Source organism: Canis lupus, chromosome 30 (genome assembly GCF_048164855.1).
Source record: "Canis lupus baileyi chromosome 30, mCanLup2.hap1, whole genome shotgun sequence".
NCBI lineage: Eukaryota > Metazoa > Chordata > Mammalia > Carnivora > Canidae > Canis > Canis lupus.
This window is the reverse complement of record NC_132867.1, coordinates 5029666-5052548: the sequence shown is the minus strand read 5'-3', so window position 1 is coordinate 5052548 and position 22883 is coordinate 5029666. Positions and strand designations below refer to the sequence as shown.

Genomic DNA, 22883 nt, shown 5'->3' with positions numbered 1-22883 from the left:
TTTTGAAAAAATGAAAACTATATTAAAAGGAAAATGGGACAATAGAATATTGTAAAACATGTATCTTAAGTCATCTTTAAAATCTCCAGGAAACACATTCTTAGGATAATGATACAACACATCGTTAAAAGACAACATTTACCTTTTTATTAACTTAAGTGAAAAAATGCAACTCAGCTCTTAATCCAAAGAGTTCCCATCCTCTAATTTAATTCCCATCCTCTTATTCTGCTTCCCGTGAAAACAAATGGTGGGGTCAGAGGTGAAAGAATATATTTTCCAATGTCTTCTGTCCCTCAGGAATAGGCATCACCAGTATGTTCAAAGACTGTCCTCTACTTACTTGATTCTAGAGTTGCTCACAATGGATGCTGTGACTAAAATGAGAGTTTCAAAGAGTCGGGAGGTAAGTCAGGCCTCACTTTCCTTCCACGTGTTTGTCCTAAACTTGCCAGCATGGATTCCCTCCAGCGCCTCCTGGAGATGCAGCTCAGCTGTCTTTCCCTGTGTCACCAGCTCAAGACACTGGCCCTCCTTTCCTTTCCCCTCTCTTGCTGTTTTAGGTCGATCCTCATTTTGAGAAGTCTTTGCAATGAGAATGAGTTGCTCTAAGCAGACACTATATGTCAATCAAGCAATAATTATTTACCTTGTAGCAACAACAAACTATCAAGTTCATCATTCAGCAAGGTTTTTAAGTTAGTGGTATTTTTATTTTGTTAAGGCTCAGCTGCTCCATTTCCCTGCACATAGGTGCATACGTACACACAGACACACTTCCTGTAATAACACTTGGGCACTGAGATCAATGCATAGACATATTTAAAGCCAATGCTTCTATTTAGATGGGGATAAGAGGGCAATCAGATCCTCAACGTTTTCTCAACTGAGAAGCCCTATTCAATCCCTATAAGATTATATACTGGGATAAAAGGTAATTGAAGTGATATTGTGCTAAATGAAGTACAAATATTTCCTACAAATTGTTTGCCTAAAAGCTGCAAAACACCTAAAGAGGACTTTCCTAACACCCATCAAGACACACACTTAAAATATGACCATTATTCCATTATTAGCTGACATTCTATCTTTGTCTAACGATTTACTGTGGACATATATTCTGAAATCAAACATAACTCAGTTTTAAATTCCTTTGTAGCACTATAGCACTTGTGTAGCACTGTAAAAACTTCATGCCATAAATTAGACCCTTTGACTTAATACAGCTGGCTAGCAGCTCCTAAGTAAAGTATCACCACCAAGGCCATCAACATTGTCAATAGCGCTGAGTAGCTACTTTATCCAAGACACTGTGTTTTTAGCCAGAAATGCAAACTTCCAGAAAACAATGTTTCGGATAAAAACCCAAGGTTGGTTTTCTATGTGCCGAATGAGTGGAAACTTACTTAAGGAAGAGAGAAAAGGCATCTATCTGATCATTGAGCACCTTGCATAAAGCCCTGTGCCACAAAGGATTCATACACATTATTAGAGAATCTTTATGATAACCCTGGGAAATGTGCATCAGTAAATACGCATTATAGTTGAAGTTGAGGTTGGAGAGATTTAAATAATTAATTCAAGGTCATGCAATAGTCAGACATACTAAGACCCCAAAATCAACAGAATCCAATGCCCGCATTATCCAAACCTGTGTTACTTTGGCAATTAATACAAAATTACTAGCAACTCTCTTCACCAAACATGGGAATCTCAATTTATTATACCTCTCTTAAAGATATTACTTTCTAAATCTTAAATTATATTTTTGTAGATCTCCTTTCAATCACATCCAAGTATATATGTTTATCAAAACTCAAGTAATTCACAACTAGAAACAACTACAGCAAAGTTCTATCACAAATAGAAAGTAAATAATACACTTAAAATCACAGAACTTTACAGAGAAAAGATTTCAAAGTTTAATACAACCCCCTTATTTGACAAATAAGGAAACCATAGCCAAAGATTTCATACTTAATGCTCATAAATCTTATACTGAGAAGTTTTTTGAGTTCTCATCTGGGGTAAATGGCATGAAATTGATTCATCTAATTGAGTCATAATCGTTCAATTCATATTTATTCTTGATTTTCTAGACAGAAATGTATTATCTTGAGTATCAGGAAAAATGAGGTGAGAAAACCAGGTATGTAGTATGTAGTCTCACTGGGAGAGGAAGAGATGAAAATTGAAGAGTCTGCTGGGTTTGCCTGCATTGCCGTAATACACCGAATTGAAAATCCTCGTCTCTACCAAGCACTCTGCTTTTCCTTCCACTCTTGGCAGCACTCTTGCTTCCTACTGAACACTCTAGGCTCAGTCCTTCCATAGAGCCTTTGCACTGCCTCAAATAACTTCTCCCCCAGGACACTCTGACTTCCTTCAGGTCTGTACCCACATGTAACAGACTCAGACCATCGATCATCACTCAAAGGAAAACACCTAGCATTTCATTATATACATACTATCTGTCTCTTCCACTAAAAAGATCCATGAATGTAGAGGCTTAGACTCTCCTGTCCAGTAATATATTCCTACTCCCTAGAACATAGTGGGATCTTAATATTTGCTGCTTATGTCAATGACTGAAACAGGAGGTAAACTTGAAGGCCAAACATAGGAGAATCCCAAGAAAAGTGTAGTAATAGTTACAGAAACATTACCATCATCCAGCCTTTCTATATGGAAATTGAACATCAATCCAAAGATCTCGCTATTCAGTCGCACAATTGACGGGAAAAACACTGGACTGTAGAGTTTTTGCATATACACAACACCTCACTTGAAACTCTCCTGGTTATAATGCTATAACCACATCTATCTGTAATTTCGAGCTCTTGTTTCTACATTCCAGATTCAATGACTACTAGGTCATATATGCCATTATGCTTACAAAAAAAAAGGTAGGCATTGTATTTAGTACTTTCATAGGACAGATTATCCTGGTATGATTTATTATTGATAAATCAGACTAATTTATTAAAGCCAGCTAATTTATTGAATTTTTCCTGTTTTCACTTCCACACATATTAAAAGTATTTACCACAAGCTACCAAACAGAATATTGGTTGATTTCACAAGCACCTTAGGCTTCCAAAGACTAAGTTCTCAGTTTTGTGGAAAATCTGTAAATTTTACTAATCAAATAAGCAATTATGCTCCCCAACTCATTTCTATCAAGGCCTCCATCATTTGGGTTTGTATTCCACCTTCCTCTTTATAGTCACTACTATCTCAGTGTTGTTCATATGTACTAAAAAGAAAGAAAGAAGGCAGGCGGGCAAGCCAGCAGTCGGGTCAGGCCTGGCAATGTCCTACAGCCATGAGCTCTCCCACCATAGAGCAGACGCATTCCTCTAACGCTGAAAGGGAATGACCATATATCACCTCTCATCTGCCCTCTACCAGAGGTGGCCTACCACAGATGGCCAGCCTTTCCTCACCCTAGGATCGCTTGTGGGCACTTGCTAAGATGTGATTCCCAGTCTCCCTCTGGAGAGACTGATTTACTAGGTCCAAGTTAGGCACCAGCATCTTTGCTTTTAAAGGCACTAAGTTAACGATTTTCAAACTTGAGCCTTTATGTGAATCAACTGGGAGGGCTGCTTAAAACACAATTTGCTCTGCCCTTGAGTTTCTGATTATTTCTGGGGTGTGGTCCCGGAATCTGCATTTCTAGCAAGCTCCCGTGTGATGCCCATGTTCTCAGTACTGGAAAGCACACATGGACAATGATTTTACTAGAGGTTTCTTATAACCAGGTGAGTTCAGAACAAACTTCCATGACATATTTCTCTCAAACTATCATTGAAATGATGTGTTATTTCTCCTTGACCTTATAATTTGTCCAATTAAGATGTCATCCAATGATTTTCTGTGAGCCAGGAATCAGATGCAAACACATCTCTGTGACTTCCATAGGGAGGGAAGTAGAGAAGAGGATGGCCAAGCAACTGCTTTCCTTTAGTAAGGTAAAAACAACAGTCTAAACCCTGTAGACAGTCAATAATGTCTGGACTATAAAGGGAAAGAGCTCACACCACAACAAAGCAGGACAGAGAGAGCTATCAAGAGAACACAGAAGGCTTTCAAAGTTTGTACTCCCGGGTCAGACTCAGATTTCTGCTATGTCACCACGTAGCACCTAGTGGAATGAGCAAGAGCTGATTTCTAAAAGCTGATACGGGCACGCCTTTTATTTAGAGATCCAAATTGGGCCATTGGGGCTTAAGGAATGGTGCTTCACAGCCCCATCCTGCCACTACAAACTCAGGCTGGTTGCATCACTATTTTCCATGAGGAAGTTAAGGGGTGTGACTGCATCCTTTCCAACCCTGCATTCCACATGTGACAAAACTGATCCAGCTGTTTGTCTGAAAGAAATTCCTTGCTGTCCTTAAAAATTAAAAAGCAAGAGGATATCCATCCTCCAGGGGCAAGTCTCCAGCTGGAACCTGGTATAGGCAGTTGCGAAACAGAGACAGTGCCCTGGAGAGCATCTGCTTTTGAATTCTTACCTCGCCATAGGGGGGTTAGCCCCATCTTGCTTTTTGAAATGGCAGATTCTGGATGGAGGGTGCTGGCTTGGCCCAAAGCTCTTGAGAAGTGTTCATCCACTACTGACCCAATGTCTCCCTGGAAATAAGTGAAAAGGACACAGCGAGAGTTAAGGTACTCCATCTCGGCAGGCTGGTCTTTCTCCTCCTCCTCCTCCTCCTCATCCTCATCCTCCTCCTCCTCTTGTTTGCTGGGAAGGGTGACTTCCAGAGAGTCCTGCATCTTGCTGTATACCGCTAACTTCTTCTGGGATGGAATAAACAAAACACGGTATCAAAGACAGTTTGGAAAAAAACCGCATTAACTACTTAACTTTTCACTTTAAAAAAGCTCAATATTAACATATGTTTGCAAACTGATTCTTCTTTGTCTGCTTTACTCCATCTTTCCCCTCCCCAAACCAGTCTTCAACCTTCCCACCCTGAAAAAAAAAAGCCTGTTATTTCAAATTTGGCAAAAAAAAAAAAAAAAAAAAAAAAAAAAAAAAAGAAAACCATTATCTGACAATATATTTTCAGAGTGTAAAAGACAGGTTTGTTTGGTTTTTCTGTTTCGGAATCTAAATATACCAAAAGAAGAATGACTTTTAAAAAGGGTCAGATTCATTCCAGTTTTTCATCAATTTTCTATTTTAAAGTTTTAATGTACGTCAACATTAAAGTTTGGGACAGGGAGGAATGGGGGACAAAAGGGAGCCCCTGGGGGAGGGGTGAAGAAGAAAAGAGTTTTCCATAAATGAAATAAACTAAAATAAAAACAGGAATGTAGCATCTTATAAAAGGATTTGGCAGATGTGCCGAACTCATTTCTCCAAAATCAAACTAAAATGACAAAATAAGTCTGTGTGAAGATCCATTTTGCATGGAACATATTTTGCAGATGTTCCAATTGCCACCATTATCATGGAAGGGAAAAAATATATTATGGCTTATTGAAAATAATACAAGGTGCCACCAATGGCTAGGGTGGCTTTCAAACAAAAATGAGAACGTTTTGATAATTTTAAAATGTTTTTAAAACATACAATCATAGCTATAATAATCGTTAATAGATATGACATCGGGCACTCATAAAACTTTGCATTTACTACCTCATTTAATTTTTATAATTCTGTATTATCGTTATTATTACTATTTGTATTTTAAAGGTGAAGAAACAAAGACACAGAGAAGTGAAGTAACTTGCCACAGATCACAGAGCGTAAGAGTGGTAGAGCAGGAACACATAATAAAAACACACAAGTATATTTATGTGTGTTTAGAAGGGGAGGGAAGGCCTATCTATTGTGCGGGGAAAAAATCACCAAAATGATACGCTATTGCTTTCTGGCTGGTAGGTTTTGAAGTTGTTATTCCTGCTTTTCAATATTTCCAAATGTTTTTCATTGGGTATACATTATTTTTATAAGCAAAACTTCAATGTGAACTATATATATAAGATAATGCCAAAGATTATAAAACTTATGATCCTCATGATGAAATGAGCTCTCTATCATCTGTATATCTGAAAAATCTGATTCTTTGTTGTACCATTTTTACTTCAGAAAAAAAATGCATGCTGGCAAATGAATGTGAGTAGAAAAAAAAAATCAATCATTCTAGAATACTCAGTAAGCACACATAACATTTGCAAATGTTATCAAAACACATAACCCAGAGTCATATTCCTAATGTAATTACTAGCTTCAAAAATCTATACCCCAAATTATAAATGCATCATTCAATAAATTGAACCCTTTCCCCCTAGCAATGAATATGTCATTCTTGTGTGAGGTGGGCCCTAAAATGTTCAGGCATATTATGAGCTGGTGGTTATTATGTAGGGGCTGTTATTTATAAACATATGTATTACTTTATATTTAAAATCTGTGCCAATGTGGTTATCACTTGTTGATGAATAGATAATTCATTCTTGTGAGTGGAATATGCCTCGTTGATGAATAGGCGATTGTAATGACTATGTGGTTATATTTATTACAATCTGTTTTGCACAGGTTTGAACATGTTTATATTTAACCTCAAAGGTAAAAACACCACAGTAACAAAGGTTATGTATACAAATAAGAGGATTGAACTACAGGCCTCTAAAGTTATTCCTGACTTTAAATTCTATTACAAAATAAACAAATATTATAATTTATTAGTCAAATCACAGTACTATTCCTCTGTGTGCATGTATATTTATCTGAAGTTATGCCATTAAGCATATATACACACTTTCTGCCAAGTACTCCAACATATTAAAAAGAAGCACTGTTTTTACATAGGAAAGGAGTTAAAACTGATCTAGAGAGTGACTTCACTGTCCACTGGTGTTCATTACTATCTCCGAAACTGATTTTTTTTTCTCCCTGTTAATGTCTAGCTCAGCATCAGTTTGTGAGAGTCAGGTTTTGCATCTAATTGTTTCATTTGTTCAATTTTAACATTTATTCTTTAAAGGAAAGAGCGCTGGGATGTACTAATTATCCAAGGAAAGGCAATGTTTTATTTTATCCCAATTAGCAAATAACTCTTAGATGAAATAAAATTAAAGTTTTATATATACTTAAAAGATTTACAGCTACAAATCTGGATATAAAGGTAGCATAGTACTACCATGACCAATAATAGCAGTCATAAAATATCTTTATTAATTGATGGCAGTTGAATTTAACCTATAGATTTTCAATTTATTATACAATTTTCTAAATGCTATACAATTTCACGCTACTCTGTTTGACCAAGTGTTGAATGGTTGGATACAAATAAGTCTAAAATTTACATGTGAAAAATTCAATATGAAATGGGGAAAAAGTGAACAAAATCAGCCATTGTATCAAAATACCTTTTATTAGTCCATTTTCTAAAAATGATTCTCCTGTCTATGGATGCATTTATTCCCAATACCCTTTATATTTCATGGATATGTAATATATGTCTGTATATACACATATGCTTTTACATAAATATATACTGATATATTATTTATTTTAATAGGAAAACACCTGTGATTTTATAAAAATATATGTATCCACTCTATTTAAATACAGTTTTTTGAATATATATAAAAGATGTTTTTTTTTCTCTTCCAGCTCTTTAAGATAGGTCTTCTATTAAGTAAATAAATTTGCTTGGAGACTATCAAACAAATAAAATGGAGAGGGAGACTGTGATACACCTACCAATAAGCAGGATATAAGGCCTATCATTCTCTCATACTTTTTTCAGATAGAGTTGAGTCAATTTTTACAAATTATAGTGAACCAATTTATATATTTACATTTACCCCCCCACACACACACACACAGAGGCACACACATTTAGCTTCACCATCAATACACACTGGTCAACATAAGAATTCTAAAGTATTCAAATAGCCTGAAAGCTCCCTAAAATGCATACTTTTAATTTTTTTTATTGGAGAACAATATAAACAGAAAAGGCTACACATCATACATGTAAACTGAGTACATCAATGAAACTAGCAACAGATCAAGGAGAGCATCCTCAGTACCCCAGAGGCCCCACTTCCTTCAAGCTACTCCCTCTTCAACAGCAACCACCACCCACACTTTCTATCAATGTCCATTAGCCACACGGTCTTTTGTACGTTACACAAATGGACTCATACAGCTCGCACCCCTTTGCATCTGGCTTCTTTCACTCAATATCACGTTCGAGATTCACGCATATTGTCTCATGTAGTTGTAGACTGCTGAATCTCCTTGCTGTGTAGCCATCCATTTATCTACTGTACCACTTACAGGCATTTGGCCAGTTTCCAGATGTGGGCTATTATGAATGGTACTCCTATGACATGTGAGTATGTTTTCTGATGAATATATGCCTGCATTTCTTTGGGGTATATAGTGAAGAGAAGATTGCTGGGTCACAGGTATGGATGGAGGTGGTTCACAGATAGTGCCAGTTTCCTCAAGTCACTTTAACCACCTGACACACCCGCTGCTAGTTGGTGAGAGTTCCTGTCGCTCGATATCCCTGTCAGCACTTGGTATTATGTGTCTTTTGTCACTTTTTGCTCTCCTGATAGATATCCCAATTTTTTTAACTTTTTTTTTTCATTGAGGTGAAATTAACATAAAATTAACCTTTTGGAAGTGAATGATTCTGTGGCATTTAGTATATTGAGAATGTTATGCAACTACCACGTCTAGCTAATCCAAAACATCAACCCAAAAGGAAATCCTGTACCTATTAAGTATTAACTCCCTATTCTCTGGCTCCTCCCCATCAGTCCATGATAACCACCAACCCAATTCTATCCCCATGAATTCATCTATTCTGGATATTTCATATAAATTGAATCATATGTATGTGACTGTTTTGCTTCTAGAACTTTGCTTTTAGCATGTTTTCAAGGTTGATTCACATTGTACCAGTACCTCATTCTTTTTATATATAGCTGAACAATATTTCATTGTATGTATATACCAGTTTGTTGATCCATGTATCCATAGATGGGCATTTGAGTCATATCCACCTTCTGGCTACTGCAAATAGTGCTGTTATGAATACATGTATACATGTGTTTGGTTGCATACTTTTCAGTTCTCTTGGGTAGGTATATGTGAGAGCTGGGTCATATGGTAACACTATGCTTAACTTATTAGGGACCTGCCAAACTGTTTCCACAGCAGCTGAAAAATTTTAGATTCCTACCAGCAATGTACTAGGGGTCCAATTTATCTACATCCCTTGGCAGAAAAGTAACACTTGTTATTTTCTGGACTTTAAAAAGAATTATTATTACAACTGTAGTCATCCTAGTGGGTATGAAGTGGTACCTCACTGTGGTTTTGATTTGCATTTCCCTAATGGCTAATGATGTTGAACAATTTGCATACATTTAAAAATATTAACTGTGAGTACAAAGAAAACAAGAACAGAAATTAAACAGCAATTGACTCATATGCTGACAATCACGCCACCTTAATATTCTCCTCTATAGACTCCTAAGCCTTAGCTACTTTCTTATATCTACGCCTTGGTGCCTGTAAATCAATTCTTAACCTATTTTTAACTAAGTGAATTATTTATGTGAGTTTTGTCATATTCTGTATTCACTTGGTGTTTGCTCATTGGAATGAAACTTGCCTGGCATTACGTTCTTTCTTGAGAAAAATATATAACATCCAAAACGCTGAGATTTGAATAAATCTCAAATCATCAGAACCTAGACTTCCCGATTTGAGGTCAAAAGGCAATCTAGTTCATATTTTTGTTTTGTCAAAATGCACAATCCCTTCCTAAAAATACGCAAATCTCAGAAATGTTCATGCTTTTCTTGCGAGTCTCTGAAGAATTGTTAACCAAAATAAAGACGTCATAAGCAGGGACTTCAACACCTCCAAATTGGTTTATTTAGTGTACCTTAAGTGGCTCATCCCCATTTCAGAGTAATGACAATTTTCCCCCAGGCGAAATACCCCTGCGCTGCTGAAATCACAGCCACCTTCTCCTCCGAGAACTCACTCTCTAAGAAGAGAGGTCGCAGCAGAGCAGGGCAGCAAACCAGACCAGCCACCTCGGCCTTGGCCTCCGGCCTGGAGGTCCACAGGAACAAATGGTCACAGGGACATGCAGGGGGAAGGGCTGCCTGACAACAGAGACTTCCACGTCAGGAGCCAAATACCACTAACTCCCCAAGGCTTACGCTTACAAAATGCCAAATGATTACTGTGCATATGTGGAAACTTCTTTTCTTAAAAAACTAAAAGTATTTTAATGAATCATTGGATATTTGGAAACAGCCCTTTTTTCATTCTTTTTTCTCTTTTCTTTTTTTCAATTTTACTGGCTCTCTTCCCTACATGCAAGGATTCTTTTACGTTCAAAGACACGGTTGGCACCTTTAAGAAAGGACCACCAGCCTGCAGTAAATGTTTCAAAGTGTGAAGTCCATAAAAGCAGCTGATTTGTTCTTGATCATATTTTTCCGAATTTACTTGGTAACAGATTTTTTTTTTTAAATATCTCAGAGAGACTTGAAATTTTGATCCTTAGCCTGCTTGGAAAAGGAGGAATCAGGTGAAGGGAGGATGGGTCAGGATGAAGAGCTATGCCACAGAACTTTTACACATAGTATTTTGCTTACCTCTCTCAAACACACACACACACACACACACACAAATATTTTGTCCAAATCATTGTTTCCAGTGTACATATTCAAAAACTGAATAGCTTAGCTAAGATGATCTAGTAAATGGCAAAGACAGGCTTAGAACCTATTTCTGTCTGACTACAAAGCATGAGCCAAGAAAATAGATGAAAGGAAACAAGACTCTATACATTTATTTTAATTGAAGAAATAAACAGAAGCCCACAATCAGCAAGGCATCAAAAGGCATCACATAACTAAGGAGAGCCAAAGTTACTTATAAGATCAAAAAAAAAAAAAAAAGAGATGTAAACATGTATCAGAATTACGGGCTGCACTGCTGTTCAAAATATATATACATCTACATTAAACTGAAGTCTGTATCTAAAAAGATACTGTCCCCTTGGCAAGTCAGATACATAATACAATTGCCTCCATTTTTCTGGAAATCCTGTTCTGAAAATGTAAGCCGAGCCAATTTTGTGAGAAGCAGTCAGAACTTGAGATTCTGTTTGTTTTGTTTTTTTATTTTTCTTAACAGTAGAGAGGGACAAACCAAAAATAATATTAACTTGATCAGCTATTTTTGAACACACTTGCCTCTCGGTGATTCTGGTCATTATAAAGACTCAAACTCATCCTTTCCAAGGATAAAAAGTTTCCAGTTTTGAGGATGTTCAAAAAAATGTGCCACATGCTTAGAGAGAATTTCAAAATTTGCATTCCCAAAATACTTTAAGCAGTGATCACATCATAAGGGTATGCGTTCTCTCTTTAACTACTTTGAATGAAACAAGTTTCCAATGTGTGAATTTCTGATATGTCTTTATAATCCTATTACTAGACATAAGATATGACTTCATTTTTAAAAATTCATCTGTTATTCATCGAATTGCTAATTAACTCCTCTCTTCTATCAGTATCTGTGCAAAGACATGGAGCCACAAGATTAAAGTCGTAGCCTATCACTGAACTCAAGCTGCTCATTTTGTTTGAGCAGTTTGAGTTTGTTGGAAGAGCTTTGTACGATCAACAGTAAATAAGGAGAACCTCATAGTTTATCCATCTGGCCACTTGTCTAATTTCTCCAAGTAGCTAATACTTAAAAATTTTTAAATAAGAAAAGTAAGAAGGTATCATTAGGTAAATTACTTATTATTTCCTTGTTTCCAAGGAAATCTGGACAAGAAGGGAACACAACAGAAAGACAACTGGAATAGGAAGGAGGATTTGACCAAAATGAGTTCATGAGTCTGGGTAAGTCACCAAACTGTCTGGCCCCCAGCTTCCTCTTCTGAAAATGAGGAATTCTGAGACTTGATTATCTCAGAGGTCTCGTCCAACTCTATATCCTAATAAGCAACATGCTGGAGCTCTAGACAAATTCACACTTAATTTTGTTTCTTACGTTGGCCGCCTCTTCTGATTTTGCAGGACACTGGCCAAAAAAACTCTACAGACCATCGAAGACTAATTCATTTCTGGACACGGGTCATCTAGCCCAATTCCTAGGAATTAGTTTTGGTATCTCCTTTATCTATGTTCATAGCAACAAGAAAGGATGCATCCTTCAACCCCTTCACCCCTCACTCCATCCCCCATGGACAAGTGTTTTGGCATACTAAAACAATATAATTCTACAAGAAGAGGACACCTGTTTAAGTCATTCTTTTCTTTCTTTTTCTTCCCTTATTCCAAAGCACAAGACAAATGAAAAGTAGTCCAGTTACCCCAGTTCGGACCACACTTTTAAATTTTGGCATCAATCTGGTATCCACTGAAATATCTAGAAATATGGCATATATGACTCGTTGTTAGCAGCAGATGCTTGGGTCTACTTATTAAAGGCACTATTGGGTCTTCCTAAATGAATAGTTAAAGCAGAAAATTAGCTGCTTAAGAGGTGCTATTTGAAAGATTCAGGGCGAAGTTTTGCCCAAAATTATTTCCTTCACTGTGTCTGCCAGAACCTGAAATTCAAGTATCAGACAGCTTTTGTTTCTTGAATTAAAATATTTTTCTGAAAATAAAATAAAATAAAATATTTTTCTGGAGATAATACCTTAAATGATTATCTATTACTAGATGAATAAGTTTGGGATTTTTTTTAAGCTAGCTGGAAACAGGGCCTATGGATATAAGATCCAACTTTAGCACCCATGTTTTAGAATGACAGACAACAAGACTGGATGCACAAGTTTGCTTTAGGATCTGCCCTGAGCCTCCTGAGCATAATATTTTTAGTCTCATTGAACAGTTCCCTTTGCACAGAAGGATACAAGACAGAAATATATATACTACCCGAAGAGGTCAGTTCAGCATCTTTGCTGCTATCACCCAAAGAGTCACTGTGCACGATCGTAAGCTTCTACCCTCTGAACACGCTCGTTTCCTTTGCTGCCATTCCCAACTTCGTGAGATGGGAGACTTTATTAAGTACTGGGTGAAGCAGGCCTTCTTGGCATTTGTCCAAAATACCTCTTTCTTTCCAAAGAGTGTCACCTTGTCTTGGCATTTGGTTTCCTGGTCAACATATCTTCACTATGCATGGTTTTATGAATTCCAAGCCTTCCTTTCTTTTTTTTTTTTGTTGGCATGTTACTCATTTATTAGAAATTGTAAATAAGAAATTATTTCAACACCTGAGGACCAAACTATAACAGAAGATTCCATAGGTTCAAGATTTTGAGACATTCTGGAAAGAGTTTTCTGTAAAGTATAACCTTTCCGTGGCATGGCAACATCATTCTTCAAAAAAGTTACTGGGCAGACATCATTCCTTTCTAACCTTATTGTAATCTCTCTTCTGGTTGACTACCAGAGACAACAGTTTAGTTTAGTTATTTTAAAGTTTAATTTTTTTCTTTAGTTTTGAATTTTCTGGCTGGGAAGTTATTGGGAGCATAAAACTCTGGGGCGCATTAAGCTTCTAAGCCTCTGAAGTCAAGTTAAATTCTGTAGTGTGGAAGGCACAGGGGCTGTTCTTTCTCAAAGAAGTCCTGTATGAATTCTCTTATAAATCCACATAAGTCCTTGCTTACAGTTGCAAGAAATTTGGAGCTTCCACCTTAAATGAGTTGGCTGTGTACTGAAACTACTTACGATATAATTGTATTCTTTCCATTTAATGTATTTAAACTTACTTTGGAGTAACAGTAATATATGTGGCACTTAAAGCTGACTGTTAATACCACTTCCTGAAGATGATTTTAAAATAAATAAATGTTCATTTGCTAAGTGGATATTTAGCCCTCATCAACAAAGGACACAGAATGGATAGCAAAAGTCATCAGCATAATACAAATAAATGCTTTCAAAAGGACTTTGGAATGCCTAAACTAAAAAAGTACACTACCAAGGACTTGGAAAGAATTTCAGGCTCCAAGGCCAAAGAATCTACTGCATATTAATCTTCTTTATCAAAAAGTTGATTTGGAGCATTAAAGACAAAAATAAGCCTATTGTGCAATAGTAAAAGAAAAAAAAGGTTGGGAGACTGCATGGCACGGTGGAAAGATGGGGAGCAGGGGATTTGGTAGTCCTAATTTTGTCACCAATGAGCTCTTAAATCTTTGGCTAGCCACTTCAGCCCTGTAAGCATCCATTTTCCCATTTGCAAAAGGAGGGGGGTTGAAGTATGTTTTTTCAGGGTGTCTTCTTCGACAAAAAATAAAAAAAAAAAAATAGAAAGCTTTTTATGACCCAACCAAAGTGGCAAAGTCCAGAGAAATAGTTTGAAAATAGTTCTGCCTCCTAAAAGCATCTGATTCTTTTAAGTGAAAGCATGCAGACAGATTCGCCCAGCTGTCACCCCTGAAGAGGACACAGTAAATATGCTCTAACTTACATGAAATCCAAAGTGTAATTGTTAAGAACCCCTATGCACAATTAGAAAACTGGAGATTTTGTTTTCTGTTTTCACCACCTCATCAACAAACTACACTATTCTGAAAGCTTTAAGTACCTTTCTACTTTTTGAGTAAATGGGGGGGGGCAGTTTCAGACAATAACAGACTGTCTATATTTAAGATGAGAAGTCCCCTGGGTATGAAGGGAATCTATGATTTCATTTCATATCATTTCCCTCAATTTTTCCTGACACATATTTGGAAATTTCTTTCTCTTAGTTCCTACTTGTCACTGTTAGAATACAAGCACATTCCTTTCTGGACACGTTCTGCAGTGTCATCATGCCTTTGGAGTGTGTGCTGAGAGACTAAGTCAAGAGTTCTCTTGAGGAGATGTTAGAGAGATGGTGGGCATGGGGACCAGGGAGCTTAGCATCTCAGCCGATCCTGGCTGGCTAAAGCACACTCTGAGACTTACAGCCATGCAATTTCCAGGAATTAATGTCAGGGACTATAAAATGTTCTCTGAGACATCCTTACCCATCATTTTGCTTCATGAGCCTACTGTATGCCTAAGTAACACATCACAGTACACCCTGGTATACATACAGTTAACTATGTCTTTAAAACACCAACCTATTACCCATCTACAATGCATAATATGCTTGACGAAAATCTGAACTTAAAATTCCAACTGCACACTTGTGCTTTTAAGGGAAAAGCAGAGTACACATGCCTGGAATATGGTGCTCTACTATTTCAAGAATAATTTTCAGCTATATGATCATACATGAAAAAGGAAAAATATATCTATGTATAAGATCCATCCCATTATGCTATACTAACTTAAAACGACTTCTGAGCTATACAAATTTGAGGGGGAAAAAATAAGTTCAAAGATACACCACTACAATTGATTACAGAAGTAATACAAAGCTGAAATGCTCTCTCTTCTAACATTTTATCAATGACCATTAACCTTTCTTTAGAACTCTCAACCTTTTTTTGCTATTCTTTTTTCTGCTCAACAAATCAATTTTTCAAATGCGGTAAGGAGTGGTAGCCTTTATTTTTGTCTCCCAGGCAAGATGCTATTAGGGGTCACTTCCCATGGACAGAGAAAACAATCTTCACGGATAATAATGATAAAACCTTATGGAATGCAAAAACAACCAAAATATGTATTCTCGGATGACTGCAGTAGGGCCAAGTCAATATTAGTCCCATTTCACCCACGCATCACATAGCCTATAAATGCTGTCAGCCTGATAAGAATTTCCTGATTTACTCTTTTTTCCAATAGAAAATATAGGTCATCAAAATAAACTCCTGACAGTAAAAGAACAGTAGTTACACTATCAAGTCCCTTTATTTCGCTAGCCCAGTTATAGTCAGTTACCTTACTTAACAACCACAGAAAAAATGACCTCCAACAAGCCATTTTAGTAAAAGGAACATGAAAATTTCCAGGCACATCTCTCAGCTAAGTTCTTAGAGTCAACTCAGTCTAATTATGTACTCGAAAGACACCTATGGAACCCTAAAGCGTGGCAAAGTTGATATTCACTAGTAGCGCAACTCACATCGTGGACAATTCAGCAAAAAGGAAAGTTCATTCTTCAGTTTGTGGATGGTCTTAGCAAAAGAGTGAAATTTGGGGATTAAGTTGCAGCGCTATTACGAAAGTTAGAGTACTAGAGTTACTTCTTACTGACAACTGGATTTTATGATTAGTAATTTATAATTTTTCTGATGCTGAATTTTATTTTCTACTTCAAGAGTATTACAACCCTAACCTCCACCACAGATTCATATATTAATGGAATTATTTTCACAATTCTATAGAACAAAACATCACTTCTATAGTTCAAGTTATTTTTTAAGGGAAAAATACTTGTCTGTATGCTTAGTAATTTTGAGTCTGTTGCTTGTCCACATTCCAATTGACAATGGAAAGCCTCTACAGTCTCTGAGATGGAGAAAGGAAGGGAGGTAATACGATGGTTCATCTGGGGCTGAGTGTTTATAAAACACATAATAATGATATCAGGAATCTCTTTGCCTCACTTGCCTAATTTGTACCTAAACAGGTTTTCTCCATTACTTAATACCATTCATACTTAAAATTAAAAAAAAAACAGGCAGCACAACCAAAATGTTTAAATCTATCACCTTTGACCATAAATTACAAAATACTTTCCCATTTCTCTTTCCTGAAAGTAATCTTGCTTTCAAATGCTAAAGCTTCTGAATATTTAAAAGAAAAGAAAAGAAAAGAAAAGAAAAGGAAAAGAAAAAAGAAAAGAAAAGAAAGGAAAAGAAAAGAAAAGAAAAGAAAAGAAAAGAAAAGAAAAGAAAAGAAAAGAAAAGAAAAGAAAATAGCAATAAAGTGGGGCTCCTTCCTCTTTCGTTCTACTTGGTCCTGTTAAGGTTATACTGTTTAGCCGCTAACTCTGGGGCATGTACTTTGCTCCAGAACCAGCTGAATTTTAGAGTCCCTAAATTCTAAACTGAAGTTATGATTTCTTTTCAAAGAGTAGCACTACAAATCTAAGCAAAGAAACAGGTAAAGGGAATACAGAAATCAAAATGAATTATATAAATTATAATAAAGAGCCAAACCCTTAAGACTACAATAAAATATACAGTTTCTAAGAAATTTTTAAAAAGCCAATCAACAAATTCTGTCGATGGTAATTTCCAAACTGTATCTAGTTCCCTGAGAAGTGTCTCCACCTCGCCGTGCATGACCTGTATTTTTTCACTCTCCCCAAATTAACCCACCGTAACTCCCAGACTCTTGAGGACCCTACTTTGGTGCACGCCGGTGCCGTATACTCACATATGTATTCTTGATAGCACTAACTAAAGCTTGACACACACCCTGTTGGTGTCCAGAGAGGAATGTCCAGGGGTACCTCGCGCCAAATCCCCACACCGAAGTCTCCCTTCTAGGGGAGCGATAGCATCTTCCTGGTTCTGGAACCCTTTGGACCCACCACACTCTGTCATTCTCAGCGTGGTGAAGGTTCACCATCTGGTGGTCCGGGGTCCCCTCCTGAGTGGGGACACACTTTAGCGGACTCGGCTGTAACCTCTCTGCGATTGGACGGAACGAAAAATGAATGAGGAAGTTGGGATCAATCCCTGCCCTCGGCTCCAGCCTGCAGCGAGGAGCTCAGCAACGCCGACGCCGCGCCCCGGACCCCGCTGCGGGGAGTCCCGGGTGGTCAGGCGGCCCCGCGCCGGCCACACCGTCTCCCCTTATCAAGACAACCGCGAAACACTCCGCCTTTCCAAAGAGCAAGTATTCGGTATGAAGGAAGTTTGCTCACACACTCCTAAGGCAGACGCCCTTGGTGGATGTGGGACCGAGCCCGGGAGCTGACAAGGCGGCCCCGCCGGGCGGCCTCGGGCTCCGTGACGGGCGCTCCGCGGAGCCCGGGCCAGGGTCGGCCTCGCTCCCCGCGCCCCGCGCACCCCCGCGCCCCGCGCACCCCGGCGCCCCGCGCCCCGCCCGCGCCCCGGACCCCCGCCCCCCCGCGGGCTGCGCGGCCGCCGACTCACCTGCCGGCCGGGTTGGGGCGCCGGGAGGCGGCGGGCCGCGGGGCAAGCGGCGGCTGCGGCGGGGCTGGGCGCACACTGGGGCGCGCCATGCGGCTGCGGGGGATACATCAGCTCCGCGCAACTCATGGCAGCCGGGGCAGCGGCGGTCCCCGAGCTGCCGCCGCCGCCGCCGGGGTCGCTGCTGCAGCGGCTACTGCGGCGAAGGCGGGTCCTCGGCGGCCGCGGGCTCCGCGCGGGGCGCGGGCGCGGGCGCGGGCGCGGGCGGGGGCGCGGGCGGGGTCGGCAAGCGGCGGGCGCCCCGCGCGGGCACCTTCATCTTCAGCCGCTCCGAGGGTGCCCGGCCCGCCGCGCGGCGTGGGCGTCACAGGCTCGGCTCCCGCGCACCGCGGCGCCCCGCGCAGCCGCAGCCACAGCCACAGCCGCAGCCGCGGGGCCGGCGGGCAGCGGGGAGCGGGGAGCGGGGCTCAGCCTCGCGGGCGCGCTGCACGCCCGGGGCTCGCCCCACGCCCGGAGCCCGCGCCTGGGCAGGGCCGGGCCGGGGCGGGGCGGGGCGGGGCGGGGCGGGGCGCGGGGGGGCGCGGGGGCGCTCCGCCAAGTCCCTCCACCTCGGCCCGGGGCTGCGGATTGGAGCGCAGCTCGAGCCTCCCCGCCTCCCCGCCTCCCCGCCTCCCCGCCGCGGGCCGAGGTGGAGGGAACCGTGGGCGAGGGCCCCGCGCCCCGGGGCGCCGCTTGCACCCGCCCTGGCCACCCGGCCGTCGGGGGGCGTGGGGGACACCGACGCCGAGACCCGCCTAAGCGAAGGCCAGGTGTGCGAAGAGGTAAAGCGGAGTAACACTGGGGTTAGCCCCCGCGTCACACAGGACCCCAAGTGGAAGTTGACTTCACTACAAGGACGCGCAAGCCAAGGATGCAACGCGGTTTCCTACGAACGATCTCAGCTCCAAGTTTACACCTTCACGGTCGGGACACTCCTGCGGGACGTCAACCTTTCCTGGCTCTTCCCACCTGGTTTCCATAGAGTAACAGACAATGACAACTGGTCAAACCCATTCAGCTATTAAAGGTTGATCTATTTGCAAGTGGTTTATAATCCCCCCCCCAAAAAAAAACATCCCTTTGTACGAATATGACTGTATTTTTATATAATCAGGTAAAGTAGCAAAGAATTATAATTATTTTCTAAATAAGCAAACTCTTTGAACTTTAACAAGTATGTCTTGTTTCTTTACTTTCAGAGACTATCTTTTGCCTGAGAGAAAGTCAATCGGGATGTCACATGTACTGATGTTACGGATTGAATTGTGTCCCTCCAAAATTCTTATGTTGAAGTCTAATTGCCAATGTGACTGTTTGGAGACAGGGCCTATTAGGAGGTAATTAAATTTGAATGAGGTCATAACTGGAGTCCTAACCTAAAACTGGTATCCTTATAGAAGAGGAGGTGACAGTAGGGATGGCTGTCTGCAGTGGTACAGAGGAAAGGCTTTATGGCAGCCAGTCATATGCAGCCAGGTGCAGTCTATAAGCCAGGAAGAGACATCTCACTAGAAACTAGCCTTGAGGGCAGCATGACATTGGACTTCTAAGCTGTCAGAAAGTAAATTTCTGTCGTTCAGGGCACCCAGTCCTGTGTTTTTTGTTATGGCAGCCCTAGCAGCCTCATAGACATATACACTATTAATAAATTGCTAATCTTGATAGGAATGTGTATGTGTGATACATAACTCTACAGACTCACATACATAAATGCATGTATATTCACACGTATATACACTTATACAAATACAGGAACTATAGTAGTTGACAGGAACTCTTTGCTACTCAAAACAGCTCCTATACACTCATTTATTCTTTCATCCATTGAATATTAAAAGCATACTAATTAAGGGCTTTCACAGTTTGGATTTTGTGCTTTTCGTAATGAGGAGGTATTCTTATCAATAAGACATATATGAAATTATTTGAAATGTTTATCGCTGCCTTTTCAAAAAATGACATCCTCTGGTCACCCTTTCCTGTGTTCCAGATTCATCTATTTGGCTTCTACTAGATGGTTCCATAGGAACTTTAGTCATGATAGCACTGATATTTTCCCACAGCCCCACCTGATCCTCCTTTTTTAATTTCCAGCTCAGATATTAAAACTCCCATCTACCAATTGCCAAGCTAGAAATGATCAGACGCTTCTTTCTTCTTTTTACAGTCCCTACGTCGGGTCTTAGAGTCCACTTGATTCCAGCTTTTACACTTCTGATTCTCTTCCTTCATCTTCTGATCTCTGCTGCTATAACCCTTAGTTCACACAGCATCTTTCATCCAGACTCCTGCAAGAGGCTTCTTCCTGATTTCCAAACCCCAGGTTGAACCCTCTTCTGATCCATTCTTCACACAGTTTATCCTCCTACTGTTTTCTGTCCCAGCCACTGCAAATCCAACAGAGTAATAATGTTTTACCCCTCTTTTAAAAACTTTTGTAATATCTCCCCACAGTCCCAAGTCTTGAACCTTCAAATTCTGGTCCCTGCCTCTGGTCCCTGTCACCAACTTATATAACTATCTATTCAGCCATGTGCATTGAACCTCCCTTTCCAGGAAAGAGCCTGGTGTCTCCTATGACCTTCCTTTATTATGCATGACCAGAACTTCTGCACCAACACACTCTACCTTCTTCACTTGTTACCTCCTTTTTGCTTTTTAGGGAATCATCTTCCAAAACATCTACTGAAGACTAGCTTTGATGCCTCTACTCTCGGCAACTCCACCATACCAACTACTTGATCTGAAATTGTATATTTGCTCTTTCCCCCCGACATGACCATGGCCACTTGAGAATTGGGACTGTGATTTTTTTAAATCTGTGAATCTCAATCATATAATGCCTGGCTTAATAAGCATTCATTGAAGAGTATTTTAAAAAGGAGTAAAAAAATTCTTCAAAGGGCTTAAAACTTTGTGGAGGATTCACGCCCATCAGTGAAGGTCGTAATTCAGAACATGGGGTTTCAGATCTTGCATCAGGATTTCCACATCAGAATGAGAAGATCCTTGTGAGATGAGAAACTTTTGGACCTGGCGTGGAAAGTGACTAAATTAGGCCACAAAGCTAGTTTGCAAGGGCACCCTTTCCTCTATTGCAAGCCTCCTGTTTTAAACACTTAACACTTCCAACTATATCTCCAAATAACTTAATTATCTGTAGCTCATTGTTTTTAGTATAATTATGTGTTCAATGTATCTCCGACAATGGACTTGCAGAGAACATTTAAATGTGAATGCATAGTCCACATTTAGAAGATGTTCAGTATATATCTGTTGACTTAGAAAATGAAGCCAAAACTAAATCCAAAATGTCCATACGCCCAATTTCTGCATCTTCCTTGTTCCCCATATGGCCTCCAGTATGTTGCAAATATTTATTATATGACAAAGATGTAGTTCTTGGATACTAATAAGTCATGGACTCAAAAGCCTGGAGGTATTTGGCAAAATCATTCTATAATGAAGTATCTTTATTTTGATACCTTTCCATTTGTATATTGTACTGATGGGGAAAAAATGAGAGACTAACAAAAAGTTCTGCACAGAATTAGAATCTAGGAGAGACGTGGACTGGACAGAGAGGGAAGATAAATTGTCAAGGGCTGGGAATCTTGGTTTGCTCATTAATAGAATGTAGAATAATTCCTGTTAAGGAAAGTTAAGTTGGAGCTCTGGTAGGAGAGCACATATACCTGACTTCCCAGGTAGATGTTTAGGGTGTTAGAGTAGAAAAGGATCAAAAAGATCATCTAGTCTAAAATATCTTCCAATGATAAGCAAACATGTGGTCTGATTAACATCTACAGAATTGGAGGCACACTACTACCAAAATTATAGGCATAAAGTGGTATGCACGTGTATGTGTGTGTGTGTGTGTGTGTGTGTGTATCCTTTTAAGCATATACATACCATAAAAGAAGAGTTTTTAGATCAGATCATTTGGTCATCTTGGAGTTTTAGAAAAGGGGTGGGGAAGAAAAAATGTAGGCCAATTGCATTTAACAGTAGTGAGTCACACAGATCAGAGAATGTGATCTGATCACTGGTGTATTCATTGTCATGTCTATTACGCTGAGGTGTCACAATTACTTGGAATAAAATAATAATGAAATGGAACTTGATTATTTGTACTTCTGAGCTAAAATTCCTTAAATTTTACCCTTTTATATTTTTTCTTCCTTCCCAAACTGTTCCACCTCCCTTCTGGTTCAGTTGTGATGTAGAACTAGATCTTACCCACTGGTGTTTATCTTCTTACTCTTTTCTATCCCAGCCACTACAATTCCAATAGAATACCAAAATTACCTTAAATGTTCCCAACTTCTCTGAGACGGGTTTACAGTCACTGTAGTTTTGGCTCCCCTCACCAAATTTCCCAGCATGTTTACAATTTTATAGCTGGAATTTGGTGGTGTGCAATCCACAAACCAGTTTTATTTAGAAGGGGTAACATGAAATGGGTTTTTCCAATATCTCTTGGAATGAGATAAGGCAAAAAAGAAAGCAGGTTTCTTTCTTTTCTTGAGTGATGATGGCCAGGTTCGTCTGTAACTTGGGGAACCAGCATAAGGAACCATTGGGAACCAACAGTCCAAACACGTGTATTTCTCAACCTGTGTATCTACACCGTCCTCTCAATTCACCTTACAGCTTATTCTTGACTCACCCTCTGGCCTAAACTGAGGCCCCTGATAATGCAGCCCATTCTAGGAATCATGGCTCAGAAAGTGGACTTGGGTCATCTGCACAGGGATTTCCCAAGTCTTTAGT

At 39.7% G+C, this 22883-nt stretch overlaps 1 protein-coding gene and 2 long non-coding RNA genes across 8 annotated transcripts in view; 2 read left to right on the top strand and 1 right to left on the bottom strand.

Annotated features, from left to right (window-relative positions):
• Positions 1–18262, bottom strand: part of VGLL3 (vestigial like family member 3) — a 47396-nt gene extending 29134 nt beyond the window's left edge. Inside the window, exons 1-2 of one of the 5 annotated variants that reach the window (XM_072806509.1) lie at positions 18075–18262; positions 4521–4806 (exon numbers count right to left, since the gene is read on the bottom strand). In XM_072806509.1, the coding sequence (XP_072662610.1) occupies positions 4521–4806; positions 18075–18200 (412 nt within the window). In that variant the 5' untranslated portion in view covers positions 18201–18262. Of the gene's footprint in view, positions 1–4520; positions 4807–17390; positions 17580–18074 lie in introns of those variants that run through there. The other 4 variants (XM_072806510.1, XM_072806512.1, XM_072806508.1 and 1 more) reach the window with 4 other exon arrangements.
• LOC140621443 (uncharacterized) lies at positions 300–13117 on the top strand. 2 transcript variants are annotated; one of them, XR_012021124.1, is made up of 3 exons: positions 300–406; positions 11834–11916; positions 12094–13117. It is a non-coding gene; the product is annotated as an uncharacterized lncRNA (long non-coding RNA). The 2 variants fall into 2 exon arrangements; XR_012021125.1 differs by lacking the exon at positions 300–406 and adding an exon at positions 8305–8360.
• On the top strand, positions 17246–22229 carry LOC140621442 (uncharacterized). The gene is made up of 3 exons (XR_012021123.1): positions 17246–17821; positions 19310–19447; positions 20773–22229. It is a non-coding gene; the product is annotated as an uncharacterized lncRNA (long non-coding RNA).
• The last annotated feature ends 654 nt before the right edge of the window (positions 22230–22883 follow it).